Genomic DNA, 24,569 nt, shown 5'->3' on the forward strand with positions numbered 1-24,569 from the left:
TTCAATGCTATGTTCTCAATGCACAGTTTCTGGCAAATAAAAGAAAACTAACATCCCTGTGTATCTTTTGTGCCATCCTTTTTCTAAAATCTTTTCATCTACTTCTCAAGGAGAATAGTTAACTTTCATTTTTTTAATTCTAAAATAAAAAGATATTTACATCTATAAATTTCTCTGCACCAATTTTGCAGCATCCTACAATTTTAATAGACATTTTTTGGTTTACTTTTAAGCATATTTTAATTCCTATTAGTTTTTACAAAGATGTTATTTAAAAGTGTTTTTAAATTTCCAGATTTAGGGGATATTTTTATCTTTTATAGATTTATAATCTTATTGTGTTGTGGTCAGAAAACACACTGATGGGTGCCTGGGTGGCTCAGTTGTTTAGTATCTGCCTTCGGCTCAGGTCATGGTCCGAGGGTCCTGGGATCGAGCCCCGCATCGGGCTCTCTGCTCAGCGGGAAGCCTCCTTCTCCCTCTCCCACTCACCCTGCTTGTGTTCCCTCTCTCGCTGTCTCTCTGTCATAAATAAATAAAATCTTTAAAAATAAAAAAAATTAAAAAAAGATCCTAGGGTCCTGGGATCCAGTCTCACATCAGGTTCCTTGCTCAGCAGGGAGCCTGCTTCTCCCTGTCTCACTCCCCCTGCTTGTGCTCTCTTTCTCTAACAAATAAATAAATAAAATCTTAAAAAAAAAAAAAAACACTGATAATACCACATTTTTTCAATCTGTTGAAACTTATTTTATGATATGCTAGGTCTATAATTTTCTTCAATGTATGTTACAGTATGCATTCCCTGCTTGTTTAATGCAGAGTTCTATGAATGTCCACTTTGTTCTCAAACTTGTGTTCTCAGGACCTCTCTACACTCTTAAAAATACATTAAGAATTCCAAAGACCTTTCTTTAATGTGGGCTATATCTAATAATATTTACCAAATTTTAAATTAAAACTGAGACATTTAAAAAAAGTATCATTTAACACTAACGATAAAACCATTACACGTCATCAAGAAAAAACTATTAAAAAAACTTGATTTTTATTTCTAGATTTTTTTTTCACCTTATGTATTTTACACAAAGAAATCTAAAAATGAATGGTATTTTCTGGATTTATTTTCCTTCAACACTAAATGAGATCTGCAGGCCAGAGCAACAGCATCACCTGGGAACTTGTGAGAAATGCAAATCCAGACCTACTGGTCAGATTCTGAAAGGAGTATTCAGAAACTGTTTTATCAAGTTCTCCAGGTAAATGATGCTTAGTACAGTTTGAGAAGCACTTTTTAACACCATATAATGATCACCTTTCCATTAAAAAAAAAACTTACATAGCTTTATTTACTCTTAAACTTTCATTGTTAGAGTATAAATACAGAAAGTACACAAACTGTAAGGGCAGAGCTCAGTGCATTTTCACAAAGTGAAGCGATCTGTATAGTAGGGCTCAGATCAAGAAAAAAAAAAATTGCCTATACCCCTGCCTTCTAACACTATTAATTTCCCCAATTTTAAGCTTATGCACATAAAATCATACAGTAAGTACCTTTAAGTTGGAAAGAACCCAGGGTAACTCCAAGGATAATTGGCTGGTCAAATACCACAGACCCGTATCTCTGAAACAAATAATATATTATATGTTAAAAAAAAAAGGAAGAAGATAGTAGGAAGGGAAAAATGAAGGGGGAAATCGGAGGGGGAGACGAACCATGAGAGACTATGGACTCTGAGAAACAAACTGAGGGTTCTAGAGGGGAGGGGGGTGGGGGAATGGGTTAGCCTGGTGATGGGTATTAAAGAGGGCCCGTTCTGCGTGGAGCACTGGGTGTTATACGCAAACAATGAATCATGGAACATTACATCAAAAACCTAATGAGGTAATGTATGGTGATTAACATAATAAAATTTTTAAAAATGAAAAAAAGAAAAAAATATATTTGTAACATTTGCCAAAATAGGATGACTGAAAGGGGGAGGAAAAGGGAGGGAGAGAATTCGAGAGCAAAAAGAGATCGGTGAGGCAGCCTTGGGTTAGGAAAAGAACAGCTCTGGAGTCTGAAACTTTGTTTCAAGTGGCAACTCCATCATTTGGAGCTATTAAGTAAATTACTTTTTCTGAGCCCCAGGATCTATATAATTCCTACTTTGGTAACTTGTAGGAGAATTAAATATTTATGTATGTTAAACTCAAACTAGACACACAATTAAAAAATCTTTGAATCTGCTGAAGGCCCACAATGGATACTACGCTGTATGCATGAAATGGGTGAAATCTAGGGCTTGCTCTCAATCAGATCGTAATCCAATCATCCAGTCGTCAGGAATAGAATTTTCTGAGATCTCTGACCGTTGGAAATTTGAACGTAAGGTGACCTGGCTGACATCATAATCCATTTCTGTTCTTATAACACATGTTCAATAATTGATTTAATCTAAATCTTCTGATATTTTAGGTTCTATAAAAATGTCATCTAAATCAGATGTAGTGCCTGCAGCAGGAGTCACCATATAAAAATATATCGCTTTTATAAATATCTTTTGTTGTGTAGGTGAAGATAGCAGCAAATATTTTATAGTATTTTACTCTTACCAAAGGAATCAGAAAATAGGAACGAACATCAAAAACTTGTATCTCACAATCAACTTCAATTTTTCGGGTTCCAAGAGGAAGTTTTTAAGATGGGACTCCTTTAGTTGGCAAAAACGCATTAACAGAGCTTACTACTAGAGCAGGTATCTCATTTCGCAAACAGGTTCAGAGAAGATTCCAAATTTATTTTGGAAATAGATGGAGGCTCACACATCAATCCATAGCCTTCCATCTTTCTACACACCGCTAACACCCACCTCTTTTCACGAAATTTGATCGCTCGCTGCACAGGCGCAGCAAGTGAAAGATCTGGCAGAATTAAACCTCCAGCTGCGTTGGAGTTTATGTCACTTTCCCCTCTAAATTTATCTGGTATCTAACTTCCCGGAAACGCCCCCCCAACTACACACACCGCTCTGCCCCCACAGGGAAGCACCCACTTGCTAGGTTCCCACGCTCCCGAAGGCAGCGGGAAGCGCACAAAATTTGTAGGCACGACTGCGCAAGCGCCCAAGTTCCACGCATGCGCCGCAATTCCGCGCATGCTCAGAGGCGGAGGCCGGCGGCGTCCTGGGAGGGTAGCGGAGGCCGGTCTGCCCCGCCCCTGCCCTCCGTGCCAGGCTTCCCTTCCGCGCGCCCACGGGCAGCTTCCCTTTCCAGGAGCGCAAGCAGCAGCCGCCGGTGTCTGGTTCTTTTCCGTGGCTTTTGCAGCTCTTCTGCAGCAAGCATGGCAGCTGGGAGACGCGGCGCCGGCCTGCGGCTCTGCGCCACAGGTAAGGGCCGCGCGGGGACGATGGGAGCGGGCGCGGGGACCCTCTGCCGGGCAGGGTCGAGCCTGGACAGGGCTCTCCCGCCAGGGTGCAGAGAGGCTCTGGGATCCTCCGAGATATCCCCCAGCTTCTGGGTCCTTCCCCCAGCTTCTGGGTCCTTCCCCCAGCGCGGCTGTGCCCGGGACCAGTGCCAGAAAAAGATGCGCCTGTCTTCCATTTGGTTCTGTGCTTGGTGCGGCAGGAAGTTTCAATAGCGCTGACTCCACTGAAAGGGTGAAGGCTCCACCACCCCAGCTTGTGGCCAAACCTTGCTTTGGCTTTAGGTCCCGACTTCTGTCACGTCCGCAGAATTTTTACCCACCCGGGGGTATGGCCGAGGACAGGTCATGATCAGGTCGACGGATTGTGAAGTGTGAAAAGTGATCAGAGTAGGTGGCGGCCTTTCTCAGCCTTCTCTTGCCAGCATCGCTTGCCCTGGTCCTCCCTGTGGTGTGTTCACTTCCTCAGCGCCCCTTGGTTCCCCCTACGTGCCCGGCTGTGAGAACTGTTAGTGTTAAGAGAGGTAGCTCAGTTGTGTTTCTACCTATTAAGTTGGGGAAAAAAAACCAGTATTTTGAATGGCAGTTGGAGTTTATACAGAGGAGGAGGTAATTACTACTGGAGAAATATAGAACGATTTCTATGTTAAAAAAGGAAAAAGATGGGATGGCAAAAAGGAAAAAAATGACGAGAGTAAGAACATGTTGAAAGAGAACCTGTGTGTTTCCGAATCACTAGCCTACATAAACCTTGCCGGTGGTCGTATAGGTAGGTGCCTGCAGAGTGAACATTTAGTAAAAGGATGAACTACATATGCTCATGCATTGTTTGTGCTTTGGAATGGATCAGTGATGGATTTTATGGTAGGTTGTAAAACATCAAAAACATTTTATAGATGACTAAGCATGTAGTATGAAACAGTAAAGTCAGCATTTACTGTAAACATTTTGTCCTTTTTTCCTTTTTTTCCAGTTTTTTTACTTGATATGGCTTTCTGTAAAGGATTTGTAGAAGATTTAGATGAATCGTAAGTATATGTGTATTTTAAATGGCATCTTAACTTTTTTAAACTCTGGTGTTATCTAAATGTTTCAATGAATCTAATTTTAATAATAGAGACCGTAATGACCAGTGTTTATATGGCACTGATTTTGTTTCAGAAGTTGTCCTGAGTGCAATATATATGTACAAAATGGGGTTGTACTCAACAGAGTTTACTAACAGTTCCATATTGTTTTATCATTTTTTCATTATATTTGTTAGCTTTTCTGCGTATATCATGATTGAGCAGGTGCTGGACTTTAGTAACCGTACTGTATATTTGTTTTTATAGTACCATAGCGTTAATCACAAAGCCTTGCTTATAGTAAGTAGGTGAGGAGTCCAGCTCCAGACAGACCAAAATCCTACGTGTGATCTTTCAGGCCTGACCACAGGCAATTACAAGGCTTCCTGGCAGGCTTTGGGCGGTGAAGCTGCTCTCCCCACACTAGACTTGGTGCACAGTGCATTGCAGTCTCTGGAGGGAGTTGTAATCATAGACTAAGGCCCCTAGGCTAGCCAGGCTCACATGCATATCTAGCATGTGCAAGTTGCCTCTTTTGGAGGCCTCCTTATTGGGGGCCTCACCTGGGGCACTTCTAGGCATCTCTGCTAAGACCTCCTTATCTAGCGGGTTGGCGGAGGCACTTTTCTTGGCTTGGACTCAGTACTTTTCTGCTCCTGTCCCTTTCCCTCTTTCCTTCTCCTGCCCACGGGTTCATAAAGAGGCAGAAGCCCTTGGATGCTCCTCTGTAGTGAGGTGAATTCTTTTGTCTATGTTGCATCCACCTGACCCTCGCCTGGTACTGTTCCACTCGGAAAAATGGAACATTGAGGAGCTGGCACCCTTTTTTTTTATTTTTTGCCTGTTGGCTTATGTTGTCATAGTAAGTGAATAAAGACTTGGTTATTACTTTCAGTTTGGCTTGTTGTCCTAATTAACTGCCTCTACACAACAAAACTGGTACAGTAGTAGGGTGGTCATGTGAGCACAGTGCTGTTCTGGAAGAGTAGAAATCCTGAGGATCCCAGGGGGCACTGCCCACCAAGGACTGGACGCGATGAAGACTCACAAATGACAGTGTGGCTGGGCTGTTAACGTAGGCAACATACAAGGACCTAATTCCTGGCCCTGATCTGGGAAGCAGTATAACATCCATTCCAGAGGAGATTGTTACCAAACTTTTGACCTTTTTTGACCCCAAAAAATTAAACAAAAAAGCAGCCCAGGGATTGTGGGCCTATTGTGGGCATATGTGGCTACTGGTGCTGTCACACAGCCCTGTGGGGATCTTGCTGGCACCCTTCCATCAGGTTACCGAAGGGCTGCTGCTCTTGAGAGGGGCCCCAACCCACAGGATGCCCTGAAGGCCCTCCAGCAGGCCACCAAGCCGCCCCTCTCCTGAGCCCCACTGGTCCACCTCTGCCATTTGAATTACCCCATGTCAGCAAACTTTCAGTTCACTGATCAGAGCCTGAGGCAGGATGACAACACTGCAGGCCAGCACAGACCAGTCATGGGCTGAAAGATCCACTCCCTTTGAGAGGCAGTTACTGGCCTTGGATGAGTGCGGTAGTAGGCTCACATGCAGAACTTCGTCACGTTGCTAAATAGGGCCAGCTCTGGGTCTCTAGTGAAGTGGAAATGGAAGTCATAGGAGCCCATCTAGAGTCTTGCAACTCCATGAAAAGGTCTCATGAGTACCCCTCCACCTGAGGAAAGCACCAAAGGAGGCATTGCCTCCTCTGGCCCATTGGGGACCCAGACAGACCTCTAGGGCCACCCATGGGCCTGGTCACTAATGGCCCCTGTGGGTTAACTTGTAGGAATTGGGTGTGGCCCCTATGCTGCAAAAGGAAACATAACCAATGAGCATATCATGCTTTTAGCTCAGTGTGGAAACTGAATTGTTCTCCACACCAGAGCAAGCAGGTGCACAATCAGTTGCCTCCTGGATCCACAGGAGTATGGCCCGTGGAGATTCAGATACCATCCTAATGGGGTGGCAGGACATGGGCCGCCACTGTGGTGAGAAGACACAAAAACAGCATGAAAGAGCCGTCCCACTTGTCAGACCCTGGTCAAGGCTAAAACTACTGCCCCTAAACAGTTTCCTTCAAGTGCGTGGGCTAGGGCATTCTCAGCAGATACAACAGGCTGGGCCCCTTTTGCCATCGATCGTGTTCCAGTGGATCTCAGTGATATCAGTTGACACTTTCTTTGGGTTTCGCCTAGCCATTTCCACGCATTCCACAGACTCCAGCCACACTCTCCAGGCCCTGCAAGACCACATTTGTTTCCTTTTCAGGTTCCCTGAGAACACTGTATCTGATAACAGTCCTGGAATTTATGCTCAAGCTACCCATCCGTTGGCCCAGTCATGGGCATACAACAGACTCTCGGTGCTCCATATCACCCCTAATCCACAGGGGTACTTGAGCATTTTAATGAACATTTGAAGTATGGGCTTAATCAACTGATGGGAGGAGACAGGATTACCCCAGCCTGGACTATACATCTCGGGCCTGGGTCTCAATGCAGCCATTCCCCAATCAGGTACTTCGCCAGGTTATCTGTCCCCTTCCTTCAATTTGACAATTACTGACTCTATAGTCCCTGTGGGGGACCCTATAAAGGACTTCCATACCAACTCCTTCCCAAAGACTGAGATCAGTGGGAGATGAAAATGGCTATTAAACACCAAGGACTGGGAGATCGTAACCTCCTGCATTTGCCCCTGGGTGCAGAGTCTGAGTCTTTGCCTCAAGAGCAGTGATGTACAGTATGCACAGTAGAACTTTTATTAAACATGAGGGGAGCAAAGGCAGAAGATTTGGGTTTACCAACCTGGGGGATCGATTAAGGGTGTTATCCTTGCCCATGGTTCAGGACAGACTGTGTCACAGCTGGACAGATGTGAGTGCTGTTGGACTGAAGAGCTCAGATACTGGACATGTGTTCTCTTTGTCTTTGTAGATTCAAGAATCTTAACTAAAATATCCCCATAAAGAACTTTTGTCACTCATTCAGTATAGATTAAATATAGGTCACTGTGCAAGGTACTAAGAGATGAAATAAGCATAAGTATGGTTGGATAATATGTAAATACAATGTGTGGAAATTGATAAGAATCCTAAAGAGGACAAAGATGATGTGGAGAGATTGTTTCTAGCTGTGAGGAATTTAGGAAGGCATTATGGAGTAAGAAATGCTTTTAGCTGGATAGGATGTGAACACGAAAGAATGTAGAAAGTCAAATAAACATTGTGAATTTAGCTGTGATAAATACCATGAGTTGATTGGGAATCATAGGATGCTTATATTTGAGTGGAAGGATAAGTTGGGGCCAGCACATGAGTACATGTAGCAATATATACTTCTTTTTGTAGGTGGTGGAAGGGCACCTAGAAGGTGTCAAATAAGAGAAACATGATCAGATGATCAGAACCGTGTTTTAGGAAAATTCTTTGACTGTAAGCTCTTGTGTCAGGGGGTCCCCAAAAGCACTCCCAGGCTTGGTTATTGACGAGGAGCACTCAGAGGACTCAGCCTATTGTGGAAGTCACAGTTATGATTTATTGCAGTGAAGGGGCACACGGCAAAACCAACAAAGGGAAAAGCCAATGTGGGTAAATTCCAGAGGAAACCAGGAACAAGTTCCAAGAGTCCTCTCCTACTAGAGTCACATAGGATGTGCTTAATTCCTCCATCAGGAGTTGGGACCACATGTTTGACATGTTCTCTACCAAGGAAGCTCATTAGAGACTCAGTGCTTAGGGATTCTTATTGGGGGATGGTCATGTAAGGACCTTCCTGCCTAGTCTATACCAAAATTTCAGATCCTGGAAGGAAAGCAGATGTTCATCATAAAACCACTTTGTTTGCACAGTGTTGGAACAGTGAGCTATCTTATTAGGAAAAGGTGGAAACCCTCCTGAAATTCAAGTTCCCAGATACCAACCAAGGGCCAGTCTTGGAAGCAGACCTTTTTAAGGATAGCAGTGTCAGTTTAGCTATGCTAACTGTAATGCACAGGAGTAAATGAAATAGAGGGGCCGGGAGCTGAGTCCTCTATCTGTGTTTCTACCAAGTCCCACTTAATTTTTTTTATTTAATTTTTTTAAAGATTTTATTTATTTCAGAGAGAGAGAGCATGAGCAGGGGGAGCTGCAGAGGGAGAGGGAGAAGTAAGACTCCCCAGCCGAGCAGGGACCCTGATGCGGGACTCAATCCCAGCACCCTGGGATCAGGACCTGAACCACCCAGGCGCCCCATTTTTTTTTTTTTGTACTTCTGATTATCAGTTCTCTACTTTTTCAAAGATGTTTAATGGATAAGATTTAGAGGTCACTTAGTAAAAATTTTACATAAAAACTTGTTGAATTTGTTCCATGCTCCAGTATTTATCAGTTTATCAGCCTCACATATTGTAAAGTAGAAACAAACATATAATCAAAGATTTGTTTTCTCATGTTTGTTTTTTAGGTTTAAAGACAATCGGAAAGATGACATTTGGCTTGTAGATGTGAGTATGTAAATTTTTGTACTAATTAACTACCCCTGCCATTTTAAGAATTATTTTCTATTCTCCTCCACACATATATGGTAATATATGGTTAGTGTTTCTGTATCTTATTCCGTTTTTGTCGCGTAGTGTTATGTAGGTTATTATATTAAAATGAACCTCAGAGCCTTAAGGTTCCTGGCAGGGAAACCTGTTTTTGCTGAAATTCTGAAGAGATCGACATATGGATTATATCTGAGGGCGACTGTGGTATGATTTTACTACAAAATTCACTCTTCTTTTTCTCCTGTTATGCAAAAAATTTATTTGTGTTATTATCACTTGACAGTAAAAATCTTATATTCATCTTAATGGGGAACAAAATCAGATTTTCATCTTACTTCCTTTTTTCACTTTGAAGTTTAGAATGTATTTAAACCTCATGTTGTTTGGGATTCCTTTTACCTTGTCTCAGTAAAAATGGTGTAGAGTGGCAGCAAAAGAGATGGAATGAGAATAGCAGAGTTGACAGTTGCTGAAGCCAAGTGATGGAGCATGAGAGTCCATTGTTTAATTCTTCCTCTCTCCTTTTGTGCGTGTTTGAATATTTCCATAATGTTAAAAAATAGATAAATCTTACTTCATGAAAGTACAACAAGCAGTTTGTTACACCATTTTACTAGAGGAACCTATTTCCACCTCAGCCCTCTGGTGATCCTGAAGAAAAAGGAACTGTGGTTTTAGTTTAATCAACCTGACTTGTCCCTATGCCAAGCCAGTCATCTTAGTGACCCCCCTTGTCTACCAGCAGTTATGCTTAAAGTAGCAAAGGTACCTACTGTGTTGGGGTTTTTGTAATAGAAATAGACTGATGTTCATCATGAACGCTTAAGAGGTGTGTGTGTGTGATGTATGTGTATTCATTTTATATATGACATAGACTGACTTTGAAGCAAAGCTGTTTTTATTGTAAATTATCTGTTTTAAATAGGAATAAGTAGTCATTTTAAATGAACTTAAGGTAATATCAGTGTTGAGGTATATGCTAGGAGTTAAACTAATTAGATTTGTGGTGTGTGTGTTTTGCCTTTTATTATGTAACTACTTCAGAAATTATATTTAGACTTTTTATCTGAAATGAACTCATCAGATCACTTAGTCTAAGAGAGTTTTTAAAAATTAAGATTGATATACACAATAGCACAATATTTTAGTGGTTGTCTTTTCTTTTTCCCCCAACAAGTTTTATGCACCATGGTGTGGCCATTGTAAAAAACTGGAACCGATTTGGAATGAAGTTGGTCTTGAGATGAAAAGTATTGGTTCTCCAGTTAAAGTTGGAAAGATGGACGCTACCTCCTATTCCAGTAAGCATTTACTCAGTTTATTATTTTACTGTTCTCATAGTGAAAATGGTTTACTTAACATGAAGCAGTATTCAAGGTAGGAGGAAGAAATACTTATTTTTTGTTCAGGTAAATTAAGGTTATCTTAATAATTAAAGATTGTATACTTTATGCGTTAAGTGATTTAGCCATCAAATGCGTAATATGCAGCGTATGTTAATCTTCTGCCTAACATGTATGCATAAGCCATTGTTCCTACTTTGAGCCTCCTTGGGAGATAGGCTGTTTACCTGAGGCAACTACAGAAATTTGAGTGTCAAACAGTTGATGCTGCTGTGTGAATTCAGAATGAGAGTTGTTGTCTGAGTAGCCAGAGATGATGTGGTAGAGAAGGAGATGGAGACCTACAAGATGAGTTAAGATAGAAAAGATACAAGGGAGGACCAGGAAAGTATTCACATTAGAGAGAATATTACAGCAAAACCTTAGAGTTCAAAATGAGAATAGGATGTCCTGAAGCAGAGGTTGGCAAACCAAAGCCTGTGGACAGAATCTGGCCCACTGCCCATTTTTGTAAATGGAGATATACCTGCACACAGTCTCACTCATTTGTTTACTGTTGTCTGTGCCTGTTTTCATGTTCCACTGGAGGAGTTGAGGAGTTTCAACAGAGACTGTTTTCCCCACAGTGCCTAAGATATTTGTTATCTGACCTTTTCCAGGAAAGTTTACCAATGCCTATCTTAAAGGATTTGAGAAAAGAAGAATTTAAGTTTAGAGAAGTATGAAGTATCATAGAAATTTGGAAAGAGCATGGCTTCAGAAAGCAGACCTGATTTCAAATCCTGCTTCTGCCTCCTACTTTTGCCATGTAAAATGGGGAAAGTTTCTTAACATGTCTTAAGTTTTGATGTCTACATTGGTAAATATTTAATTGTCATGTGGCTTTCGTTGGTTTTTTTGAGATTTGAATGATGTGGCACATGTCAAGTCCCTTATAGTATTCAATACATGTAGGTTCCCTTTTCCTTTAATCAGTGAAGAAAGTGGAATTGTGTAACATACATTTCTTTTTAGGAAATCAGGATTATACTCAGGATACAGCTTTGGAAAAGGACAGGCCTATGGGTTTTTTGTTTGTTTGTTTTTATTTTTTAAAGATTTTATTTATTTATATGTTAGAGCATGCACACAAGCAGGGGGAGTGGGAGAGGGAGAAGCAGGCTCCCTGCTAAGCAAGGAGCCTGACACGGGGCTCGATCCCAGGACGCTGGGATCATGACCTGAGCCAAAGGCAGATGTTTAACGGACTGAGCCATCCAGGTGTCCCAGGATAGACCTATGTTTTAATCCCAGATTTCCCATGTGCCTACTTCTGGGGCTTTGAGAAAGGCCTTAACCTCTCAATTTTAGTTTCTATGTCTGTAAGTGGGAGAGTAATAATCCTGAAGGTTGTGAGGATTGTATTAACATTTCATATTCAAAATCCCTTGCACAGTGGCTAGCGCACATAAGATGAAGTATAAGACCAGATTTTAGAGGTCTGTCACGTCATGGTGTTTTAGATTTTATCAGTTGTCAATTGAGAAGTAATGGACATTTTTGAGAAGCAGTTAACTTGATAAAAATGTTTTTGGCAGCAACATGTACGATGCAAAAGAAAAGCAATTAGAGACAAGAAAATCATGTAGGTCAGTTTTTGTATGCATCTTGGTGTAGGATGCTGAAAGCCCAGACTTGGTAATGACAGTGGAGTGAAGAGGACATAGTAGTCCTCACAGACATCTTCAAGGATGAAATCACAGCGTGATAGACTGGCTCTGTAGTATAAAGAAAAACAATCAAAAGTAATAGTATAAGATTTTTAGCATAGTTACTGAACTACACTACTACAGGTTATATGGAAAAGAGTAATTAATTTTCTGTGTGTTTCCATGTTAGCAGCTGCTGTGAATTTATGGTACTTGGCTTACTGATGTTTAGGAACAGGGAACTAGAGAGCAGTTACCTGTGAGGCTGGAATTACAATCAAACAAATAAGTTGTTAAAACTTTGAGAGGAGACCAGAGCAATGGCAGGAATTACTGTAGACAGAGATTGATTTCTTGAACTAAGCTTTTAACAATGTTTGAGAAATTATTGCTTTCAACTGTTGCTCCTGAAAGTAAGCTCTCGTGTCTAGGAAATCTTGTGTCAATTGTGTGTTGATTAGACCTGCGTGTACCTGTGTTCATTCACATTGTCAACTGTATTCACCTCAGTGTGTTTACTAACTAGTGTATTAGTCTCTAGAGATTAAAGGAAGACCAGAACAAATCCTTCTTGTCCAGGAAATGCTTGGTCCAATAGAAGGAGAAATACGAATAAACCAACAGGTAGAATAAAGTCTCAAACATAGCAAATTCTTGTGATCATTTGAGTCATTTAACAGAGTCATAAAGTAAAATAATATATAAAGGCGTGTGGGTATATAAAGATAAATAATCAGTAAAAAAAAAAAATAGTACCTACAAATCCAGCAAAAACTTTAATGGTAAGCTACTCATGTGATGCTACAGTGATAATAACTGTTTACATTAAGTCAATTCTTTTTATAGTATCTAATTCATTAGCTTACTATTCTGTATGTACTAAGTGCCTGTGTGTGTCACTATTAAGTGACACTATGTTTAGGGGAAAAATAGCTAAGACTTCTTTCTGAGTAGCTTAGAAAAGAAAATGCTTTAAATGTTGTGATTAAAATGCAATGTTCTTAAAGGTGTTAAGACTTCATATATGGTTTGTAGCTTTTTAGGTACTTTACGATGGGACTCTTTCATCCCGTTATTCATAATCCATTAAGAGGTTTAAATTTTTGCCTCTGATCTGTGACTGTTATAGATTTATTGTTCATTTAGCATCGTGTTATGTATTATGTTGAATTAATAGGAAGAAACCTCTGTAGAGCATGCAGAGCACATTATCTCAAGCAAACCATCCAGCTTTGGGAAAAGGGATAGGGGAGCTGGTATATGAGGATGATCCTCTGCCAAGTACTGTGATGGGTGCTTCCTATACTTTATGTCCTTTACTCCTTGGATGTGCGCTGCTAAACCCTCTACCCGCTTTCCCAAGCTACATGTAATGTTTGCTTGTAAATCTTTGTGACTATTTGCATCATACAAACATAGCCTATTGAAAAATCATTCTTTTGTCAAAAAGTTGTAGAGTCAGTATTCATTCAGCGGGTATCTCATGAGCCCTTAACTATACGCCAGAATGTACCAGGCACATTCTAGGCATCATGATGCATCAGTGACCAAAACAGACAATAATTTCTGCTCTCATGGAGATTGTGTTCTAGAGGGGAGAGACACACAATAAAAACATAAGTAAATTGTTACGTTACTTAGTGTTTGATGTCAGCGACGGATGCATTTTCTACTTTACTATAGAATCAAAGAGATGTTTTATGTGCTTATGGAGAAAATATTACTTTCCTAGTATTTTTTTTTTTTAAAAAGGCGTATTTAAAAACTACCGTCTGGAGATTGTACAAATAAATTTTGGGCATATAATTCTTAAAGTTTTTTAAATACCTCAAGGCAGCTCCATTACAGGTGTTTTAGTAGAAAAGGTAAAGAAATTGAATTCTTTTCTCAAACTAGCTGTCAACATTATTCTATGTCTAACTGTAAATACTGAAGGCTTGGCTGTTTCCTGTGTATTTCATCCATCTCCATAGGTCACTTTTCAGGCATTTGCAGCGTCAGTTTATCTCAGCATTTAGTCTGCAGACCACCTGCATTAGGATTACCTGGGCTGTTCAGTGTAAATTTAGACTCTGAAGACCAACATCAGCCCTACCCAGTGAAAGTCTTTGAGACTGGGTCATGAGAATCTGTATTTTTAACGTGGACTTCAGGTAATTCTGCTGTACGTCTAAGTTGGAGAACCATAGAATAAAGTATTATTCCGGTGAATAGTTATTTATACGATTGGGCTTGAGGTGGGATAGGATTATTCAGTGATCAAGTATAAGAAATCTCTTGAGTATTTGAGGTCGTGTAAGTGCAGAGATTGGAAGTGCATGCCATCAGTCGTGTAAGTGCAGAGATTGGAAGTGCATGCCATCACACTGAGTCCAACACATCTCTGTGTACAGAATTCTTGAACCAGAGAAATTTGAACTCTCATGACTTATCCTGTGTGTTTGGAATTGGATCAAAATTTTCTTGATGCATGGTTTTAACTGATAATGCTGTAATCAGCATAAAAAAAACCTGTATAAATGTAGATATTTTAGCCTCTCTTTCTGTACATAATCCCTTCCAAAATCAGGTACCAGAATTGTTTCTCATTTGTAAAATATGTTATGATGCTACGTGTAATGGTGTACTGATTTCTGTTTTGAAACCACTGAAATCCTGTTTATTCCTCAACATAAGTGTGATACTTATTTTATGTTAAAGGTCATAACTTACTTCTCGTTGATGTGTAAACTTGGAATGACATTTGGCCAATAACATTCTAATTTCTTGCTCACAGATTATATTGGCAGATTAGTTTTATCTTTCTTTCTAAATTATAAGCTCATTTTGGTCAGTGATTATATCTCAGCGTTGCTCAGTCTTGGCACTAAGGATATTTTGGGCCAAATAATCCTTTGTTTGGGGGGGAAGGGTTGCTGTGCATTGTAGGATATTTAGCAACATCCCTGATCTCTACCCACTAGATACCAGTAACAACCTTCTGCCCATCCCACTGTCCCCCAAAGTTATGGCAACCAAAAATGTCTCTAGACATTGCCCAGTGTCTCCTGGAGGGCACAATCTACCCCAATTGAGAACAACTGCTGTATTTTACATCCTCTTCCTGTTAGACACATAGTAACACTCAGTAAATACTAAGAACAATAGTATTTTGAGCTGAAAAGGACTTCACATTAATTACAGCTCCTCCTTCTTCCCCCTGCCCATTGTGCAGATGAAGAAACAGCAGGTAGTTAGCAGTGAAATGACTGAGTAATTTCAAACACCAAAGTTAGAGATAGAATTAGGCCCGGAGTCTGAGATCACGTGATTCACATCCAAGCCTACCTGTACCATCAAGTTGTCATCATTTCAAGGAGAAAACAGGAAATAAGGGCCTCATTTTATGAGCATTTAAAATTACGAAATTTCATGTTACAAATGCATTCTTGAATTTGTGAAGGAATTGGTCTCAGGTTTCTATGCAAACCATTGTTTTCTAATATGAAAAAATAAAGAACTAAGTTAAAGTCAGACTTAAGCTTCATTCATAGTCCTGCTACCTTGTCAGTGCTTGCATTCAAACAAGTTACCAAGTCTTTCTAAGTATCAGTTTCTTTACCTGAAAAGTAGTAATAGTATCCTTCTCCTGCTCACAGAATTGTCTGGAGGTATAGTTGAAGGTCTGTTAAAGTCAGCTATGAAATACTTTACATGTGATAGTTCTTATTATGCATACACTGATGTGTCTGCAGCTTACTACTTAACAGTGAGATCAGGATCAGAAATAGAAAGGAATTGGACCTAGCATTTGAGGATCTCTGTGTGCCAAGCTCTCTCTCAGATTCTTTTCCACATGCTTTCTCATTTTAAAATCTTGCCCATAAGCTGAAGAAAATGAGTGCTGTCCTCAGAAGGGAAAGAGCTGCCTAGATGATAAATGAGAAGTTGGAATTCTAACCTACATCATTTTACGTCTATAACCCATGCTTTGCTTGTGTGCTTTATATATATGTTTGTGTGTGTGTGTGTGTTTAACTGTTTTCCTAGGGAAACCTAAATGTAAGGTTTTAGGAGTCACCGCCAGTTGAAATTCTATCAAAAATGAAGGTTAATGCTCAAGGAGTCAAGGTATAATAGAGTGGGTGGTATTATATATCTCCATCTTAGAGATATCCTGTGGCGTTAAATGTGGAGCTGGGATTTTTTTCTCTGAAACCTGTTTTGAGAACCACCACTGTATTTTCTCATTGATTGCATATTTTCTTTATTTGATTTGTTTATAAAAAAACTTTACAATAAATTAAACAAAGAACTGATAGATATGCCTCCCCCCTCCCCCCGTCAATTATATTAGTCTTAGTTGAAGGTAATTAAGGGCTGATGTTTTCCTGCCTCCTTAATTTGGGAAGGGGGCATTAAGAACATCTTTTACTCACATAATCCCCCCAAATCATTTTTATATTTTTACTCAGAAGTCAATCTCAATAACCACAGTGTGCAATTAGAGTCTGTTGGAGAGAATTAAATCCTACATTACAGATGGGCACAAATAAATTATATAATTGGTTTAAGTTCACATAGCTATTCAGAGGCAGGACCTTTATCTTCGGAACCTGAGTTATTTTTGTTACCTCTACTGTTTGTGTTGCTTCTAATAAAAACCAGTGTTGATCAGTGTCCAGAACCTTCCAGTCACCTTTCTCTATATGTTTAAGGGAGAAACTCTATTGATGACGAAGGAAGGCTAAGAGATTTTGACTATTAATTTTGCCACAAATTCACTTTGTCATCATTCTTGTGTAGTGGGCGGTGCTAAGAAACCAGAGTAATGATTACTAAAGTGATTGGTAAACCAGAACTCACGTAGAGTAGTGTCCTTATACCCAACTATGGTAAAATGTCCTCGAAATAAATAAAATTAACAAAGGGAGAGATTGTAGGAACAAATACATTATAGTTTACTTAAACTGGTATATGTGTAAATATATTGTATATTGTCTCTTAACTGAGATGGTTTCATTTCTTTGCTGTTCTAGTTGCCTTGAATTTGTAAAGTAGGAAGGTATATTTGCAGTAGTGATTTCTGTACCTCTTAAAGTCCTAATTCTCTATTTGATTGTTTTTGTTTCTTCTTTCCCTCAAAAAAGATGCCACCGTAGCAACTATCTCATTTTAATTAACATGAGGACTTCAGAATAATCTTTGAAAATAACTAGAATTTTTCTGGGTTATTACAAAAGCAGAAACTTCTAAAACAAGTAGATAAAGTTGCTTTTAGATCATGTATTGACTGCAGAAATTAAGTAATTTGGCAAATACAATTTATCTTTTTAAAATTAAAATAGAATGCAGTTCTTTTAAGACTCAGAAAACACCAAAGGAAAGGATGGGCTTTGCTTTTTATGTTGTTGTTATTTATTTATTTATTTATTTTTACTTATTTTTGCGGAACCAATGAGACCTAGAAAAAAAAATATTTGTCCTGGAAAATGAAATCAAATGACAAGTGAGACTTTATATATATATATATATATATATATATATATATATATATATTTTTTTTTTTTTTTAACAAAAATATCTTAAGTACTTCAGGGATAAAATTTTAACTATTCTTTTGGCATTTATTTCTTAGTCATAGTGTTTTGTGTGGCAATAGGTTGGATTATTAAGTAATTGTTTTGTATGAGAATGTCATGTTTTTTCTTTTTTGTATGTGAATTTATATTCTTTTTTAAGGCTTGAAAACAACACATCTTTATGGGTTTGTATAAATATATATATTTTTTTAAGTAAAAGGCTCATTTACTACCTAGTTTCTCATTTTTAAAAAAAATTTAGAATTATTTATTCTTTTTCTTATCAAGGCATTGCTTCAGAGTTTGGAGTTCGAGGTTATCCAACAATTAAGCTGTAAGTTGAGTGTTGTATGTTTATATGTGTATTTTTATTAGTTCACTCTACTTACGTTTTATTACATTAATTTCTAGTAGCATCCTTGGAGGATTGCAGATTTGGGTTCAGTAATTCTTTCTAGGTGCAGTATGTGATCAAAGGAGAGGGACTGCATCTTCCTGCTTTTCTTGGTATTTAAGTGAGTGTGTTGTTTACGGCTAATTCACTAAATGCGCTCTGAGTGCTCACTGCGTGGCAGACATCCTGCCGGACAAGATGTACAGCTGTAAAGTATGAAAGGTCTTTTACCCTTGAGGAGCTCAAGAGTGTATTCTGCTGTATCATGTGAATCCTGTCTCCTAACAAATTTTACTTTTCTATAATTGAAATAGACTTATTTCATTAGAGAGGAAAGAAACAAACAGAATCAAATTGATGGATTTAATTCTAATCTGTAAGTGTTGGCAAAGTCTAATATAAAGCGTATATAAGTTGGGAGAAATGGTGTGCTCATTCTAAAGGATTTATTTCATAATCATAATTTTATTGAATTTTCTCTTGAGTTTCATCCTTATTTTGATAATGTGCGAGTTGAGGAATTATTTTGAAACTTATTTTTATAATTGAGTTTTATTTCAGTGTTTTAAAATCTCAAATTTCAAAATTTGCCTAATTTTAATTCTTTATTTCTTGGGTTTTGTGTTGACGTCCCTCCTTCCCTACTTTTAAAAAATCTTGTTAAGCCTCTTTTACTTGTGTTAAGTAAATTATCCTTTCTGTTCTTTTTTGTTTGATTTTAGATGTTCTATTGTCCTTTCACATTTTTTTTTTAAATCTCAGTTGGATTAATAAATAATAAATAAATAAAAATAAATCTCAATTGGATACATCACTGACAGGCTTTTTGAAAATTATCTTAATTTTATAGAATAGGTGTTTTATGCCTTGTTCTACTCTATAATCTTGGAGCATCTTTCAAGTTCCTATGATGTTGTGTTGCTTAAAATTTGTTTTCCCTCTACCAAAATACTATGAATTCCCTCTCATTTTTTAAACTAGAGAAGATAGTGAGAATTATGCTTTGATAAGCTCTTGACCATGAATGTGCAGATTATGCACTTTTCAGAAGCATAGACACAATGCAACTATTAGATACAAAGTAAACTATTTTCATGTAATTTTAATAAAATACAGCCTTTTTCTTTATATTTTGAGTTGTTGCTCCCCTGTAGCCAGTTGCCTACTGTATTTCACATGGTTATGCTACTTCTGAAACAAGTCTGCATTTACTATTTTATATACTATAATTTTATATAACAATACTGATTAGCATTGACTGTTAAAACAGTTGAAATAATCTAAGCTTCTATCCTTTTTTTTTTCTTTTTAAGATTAAAGGGGGACTTGGCATATAATTACAGAGGACCACGAACTAAAGATGATATTATTGAGTTTGCTCACAGAGTGTCTGGGTAAGTTTTTATTGGGAAAGGCTTTTACTATGTAATTATTAATATTTTATAGTAGCAATGTCCACAGTAGCCAAAATATGGAAAGAGCCCAGATGTCCATCAACAGATGAATGGGTAAAGAAGAGGTGGTGTGTGTATATATATATATATATATATATATACAATCGAATGTTAGTCAGCCATTAAAACGAATGAAATCTTGCCATTTGGAACCACATGGATGGAACTAGAGAATATTATGTTAAGTGAAATAAGTCAGTCAGAGAAAGACAAATACCATTTTCACTCATATGTGGAATTTAAGAAATAAAACAGATGGGAAGAAAAAAAGTAAGATAAAAACAGAGAGGGAGGCAAACCATAAGAGACTCTTAACTCTGGGAAACAAACAGGATTGCTGGAGGGTAGGTGGGTGGGGGATGGGGTAACTGGGTGATGGGCATTAAGGGCATGTGATGTAATGAGCATTGGGTGTTATATGCAACTGATGAATCACTGAATTCTACTCCCGAAACTAATAATATACTATATGTTATCTTAATTGAATTTAAATAATTTTTTTTTAAAAAAGATACTAATACTTTAAAATTAAATGCAATTTTGGGGCACCTGGGAGGCCCAGTCGGTTAAGCATCCGACTCTTGATTTTGGCTCAGGTCATGATCTTTGGGTCGTGAAATCAAGCCCCACGTTGGGCTCCGTGCTGAGCGTGGAGCCTGTTTAAGATTCTCTCTCCCTCCCTCCACTCCTCCCCACCGTGCATGCATACTCTCGCTCTAAAAAAAATAAATAAAGATAAAGCTAAATGTATTTTAATAGACCATATTGAACCCACATTTTTTTAGGGACTTGCCCTAAAATAACATCTGTGTTCATTAATGACAAAAGGTAGGCGTATGTATCATATGCAAAGAGATACTTTAAAGAAACAAAAGGAACTGTGACTTCTATTATATTTGTTAACCTCATATTAAATTCATTTCATTTGTAGAAAAAAAAAATTCCCCAGTGGATTTTTTTATTTTTTATTTTTTTAAAGATTTTATTTATTTATTTGACAGACAGAGAGATAGCACAAGCAGGGGGAGCAGCAGAGGGAGAGGGAGAAGCAAACTCTCCGCTGAGCAGGCAGCCCAATGTGGGGTTCAGTCCCAGGACCCCAGGATCATGACCCGAGCTAAAGGCAGATGTTTAACCCACTAAGCTACCCTGGCGCCCCTGCCAGTGGATTTTTTAATGCATTTTCAGAATTTGATTACTTCTAATAACTTTGTGAATTGTAGTTTTATTTTACTATAAATTTGCTTTTATACTGCTTCATTTATGTCAACTTATTTTTCCTGTTACTTAATTTCAGAGTTTTTAAAAGAGACCCCACAATATTATTGTTCTGAATAGACTTGGGCTTTAATCCCTGGCCTGTGATACTGGAAAATTCTTTTTAGATACAGCTGAAATACTTTCCTTGATCTGTCACATGGTGCTTTATGCCAGCTGTGGGTATTACTACACATTGCTTAGGATGTGACATAACTAGAACCCAGATACTTATTTGAGTTACAGATCGCTGAGATTTTACTGCTAAGGAAACAATTTCTTCCATAAACTTTTCCTGTTGGTTTGAATGTGGTGATTTCGGTTTTTAATCTACATCTATCTTGCTGGGGTTTAAAGAAAGTTGGTGCTTATAATTATTCAGTGCAATTATGTGGAACTTATTAAAGAGAACATTTATCAAGGTAGGTTAACCTATATTGACTTTGAAAGTATAAGCGCTTTCTTGTGAGTTTGACAGGATACACTGATAGCTTTAAATAGCTTTAAAGTAAATTGAAATATCGCAGTGGATTTGTTGAGTGGCATGGCACTGTATGGCTTGAATTATTTGAGAAAAGGCAGAATTAGGAATGATCTTTATTCAAGTTGCAAAGCTTATTAATACAATTTTCACGTATTTTCTCATCAATTGCGTATTTCATTTTCTTTATTTGCCTTCTGAATAAATTGTGAGTTAAGTTTATATTATATGAGGGGATTGCTAGTGGGATGTACTTCATTCCCTGTGATTAGATGGTCTTCATGTTTTGGCAATTTTTTAGAGTTTTACTTTAAGCTTAAGATGGACTTCTCCTGATGTAACTAAAGGTGACTCTGTTGCAAATGAAATTTCATGACTCAGTTCTGGGGTTGCATCACTTAGCGGTTAATTACTGAAATATGAAAATAGAGGCTAGAGTGGAGTGATTCAATGCATCTAAGGAATTGTGCCTTTTGAAAATATGTTTGCCTTTGCAAACTCTGTATTTATTCTTTTTGCAAATTTAGTGGATTAAAAATCTGATAGTATAAACCATGTCTCTTTTTTAGCTTTTAGTAATATTTTGCAAGTGATATGTTTTATACTAACCTTTGATGTAATTTATTTCTCAGTGTATTTGGCTTTGAAATATGCTTGCATAGTAAAAGTCTTTGTAGAGTTTTGTTTTCTTTTTATGAGGTTCTTAGGTACTATTATGACTACCGCTTTCCCTTGTATTTTTTCTGAAAAGAATAACATACTTATGAAACATTTAGATTTTAACCTCTATAGGGTATTTTAAAACTAGCATTTAAATGGATATAAATCTTAGCATAGTATTATAATTTCCTGGGATAGGATTTTCACAGTGTGTTGGTGTGAATGATCTTAGGAAGGGAAAAAATAATTCTCATGTGGATCCTTTTGTTTATAGCTGAGGACTAACTGGATTATAGTTCTGTTCTTGCCTATCAAAATACTGGCTAAGATGGTACTCTCTAAAGGGATGTATTTTAAACTTATTTTTTAAATTGATAGATTAAATTGTGGGTACTTTGTTTTCATTATGTGAGTACAATAGTGGTCATGGGCTAAAGTTTTATTAGATTTATGTAGATTGGGTGATTACTTAAAATGCAGTTAATACAACATTAAAACTTTGTAACTTTAGACATAAATTATGTACTGTCTTTAGTTCCAATGCAAGTTTGTTTTATGTTTGTTTTGTTTTCAAACAGCGCTCTAATTCGGCCACTTCCAAGTCAGCAAATGTTTGAACATATGCAAAAGAGACATCGTGTATTTTTTGTTTACATAGGTGGAGAGTCGCCTTTGAAGGTATCAAATGATTTTATTTTTTAAATTCACAAATACAAATGTATTGTAATTTAATTTTCAGGATAGCCAAAACTTTGACCCAAAACTCAAAATTATTTCACTCTTACTGGAAATATTTTAGTTCAATCTAAGTATTTTTCTAATGAAAACACTTTCTTATATGCCCTCTATTGTGTTTGCCTTCATGAAACAGAAATGAATAAAAAGATGTTGCTTGCCCTGGTTATTCAAATTTTGTGTTACTTTTTAGCATTTTTGTCTCTTTGAGACTGCAGAGTGCAGTTTGAATGTAAACTTTTTGAAGATGTGTGTGTGTGTGCGTGTGCACGTTTATATGTGTGCATATATGCACAGATCTCTCCTGTAATTATTAAATTAATAAATATGAATCAAGCTTATATTATACTTAACTTTATTTAGAGGAATATGAAAGCATTGGGTTATGGTGGTCTTTTTGCTTTAGAAACAATGCATTTCATTTGCTGCTTATATTCCATCATCTTTTCACGTAAAAACACTGACGGCTTCAAATTGGGATGATACTGCTGGGGATGATGCTGCCTGCTCTGAATGTGTAATGAGGGATGAATTCTGATCTTAAGATTTAAAAGTCACGTCTTTCCTATTTGTATCTTCACAGGAGAAATACATAGATGCTGCTTCAGAATTAATTGTATATACATATTTCTTTTCTGCCTCAGAAGAAGTGGTTCCTGAGGTAATGTTTAAAAATGGATTTTAATGACTTAATTTCATTTTTTAAATTATTACTTGATTTTATTTATCAGATTTATTTACTTTCATATGTGTAGAAACAGTAAACATGTTAACTCTTTACTGCTGATACTAGATTGTTAATAAGCAAATACCACTGGATTCATAGCATTTAGAGACTATGTTTATTATGTTGATGCTTTTTTTCTCTTCAAAGTGATAGCAGTAGTAAGAAGTGATAGCTCAAACTGCTAAATTGGTTTATAAGTAATGGAGTGATTAACATATTTATATATATTGATTCACAGCTGCTTCTTACCTGATCATTTGCCGTGCACTGTATTAAGGCCTGGATAGTTGATGACAAGCAGGATCATCAGGGTTGTGAGAGGGTGGAGCCTACATTCTCATGGGTAGGGAAAGTGTACTAAATTTTAGTGTTGCAGGTAACATCTTTTGGGTCCTCAGCCTGAGATGGTCATCTTCAGTAAACAAATATGTGAACAGGTTATAACTACTATGAAAAAAGTAAAAGAGCATTGTGATAGTAGGGACATAAGGGTGGGATGGCTGCTCTGGATTGGTGATTAAGAAATGTCTAAGAAGAAAATATTTGAGGGCACCTGGGTGGCTCAGTTGGTTAAGCGACTGCCTTCGGCTCAGGTCATGATCCTGGAGACCCGGGATCGAGTCCCGCATCCGGCTCCCTGCTCAGCGGGGGGTCTGCTTCCCCCTCTGCCCTCTTCCCTCTCGTGCTCTCTGTCTCTCATTCTCTCTCTCTCTCAAATAAATAAATAAAATCTTAAAAAAAAAAAAAAAAGAAAGAAAATATTTGAACTGGGACATACATGATGTGAAGGAGCCATGCAAGATCTATGTCCAGAATAAACTAGAAACAGGGAACAGATAATTACAAATGCCCAAGATAACACTGCTGGCATATTTGAGAAATAGGTAGTAGGCCAGTGTGATTATAATACAGTGAGAAAGGAGATAGATAGGAGGTAGGCAGAGACCAGTGGAGGCCTTGCAGGTCATCGCCATGCATGTGATGGGTTGAAGTTAGTGAAGGACTTGGTCTGGTGTTCATCTTAAGGACATTTCTCTGCTGAGAACAGAATGAATTGGATAGGGATGAGAATAGATCCAGAGAGATCAGTTGAACTCTTTTTTTTTTTTTTTTTAAAGATTTTTATTTATTTGAGAGAGAGAGAATGAGAGAGAGCACATGAGAGAGGGGAGGGTCAGAGGGAGAAGCAGACTCCCCGCTGAGCAGGAAGCCCGATGCGGGACTCGATCCAGGGACTCCAGGATCATGACCTG

At 38.0% G+C, this 24,569-nt stretch overlaps 1 protein-coding gene across 3 annotated transcripts in view; it reads left to right on the forward strand.

Annotated features, from left to right (window-relative positions):
- The first annotated feature begins 3,227 nt into the window (after positions 1-3,227).
- TMX3 (thioredoxin related transmembrane protein 3) overlaps positions 3,228-24,569 on the forward strand; it is a 42,260-nt gene continuing 20,918 nt past the window's right edge. For 2 of the 3 annotated variants that reach the window (XM_021686159.1, XM_021686160.1), the window contains exons 1-8: positions 3,228-3,368; positions 4,377-4,431; positions 8,932-8,971; positions 10,194-10,317; positions 17,897-17,942; positions 19,316-19,396; positions 22,433-22,532; positions 23,173-23,250. In XM_021686159.1, the coding sequence (XP_021541834.1) occupies positions 3,323-3,368; positions 4,377-4,431; positions 8,932-8,971; positions 10,194-10,317; positions 17,897-17,942; positions 19,316-19,396; positions 22,433-22,532; positions 23,173-23,250 (570 nt within the window). In that variant the 5' untranslated portion in view covers positions 3,228-3,322. The remainder of the gene's footprint in view (positions 3,369-4,376; positions 4,432-8,931; positions 8,972-10,193; positions 10,318-17,896; positions 17,943-19,315; positions 19,397-22,432; positions 22,533-23,172; positions 23,251-24,569) is intronic. The other variant, XM_044921110.1, reaches the window with a different exon arrangement.

The sequence above is a fragment of the Neomonachus schauinslandi genome, chromosome 14 (genome assembly GCF_002201575.2).
Source record: "Neomonachus schauinslandi chromosome 14, ASM220157v2, whole genome shotgun sequence".
Lineage (NCBI taxonomy): Eukaryota > Metazoa > Chordata > Mammalia > Carnivora > Phocidae > Neomonachus > Neomonachus schauinslandi.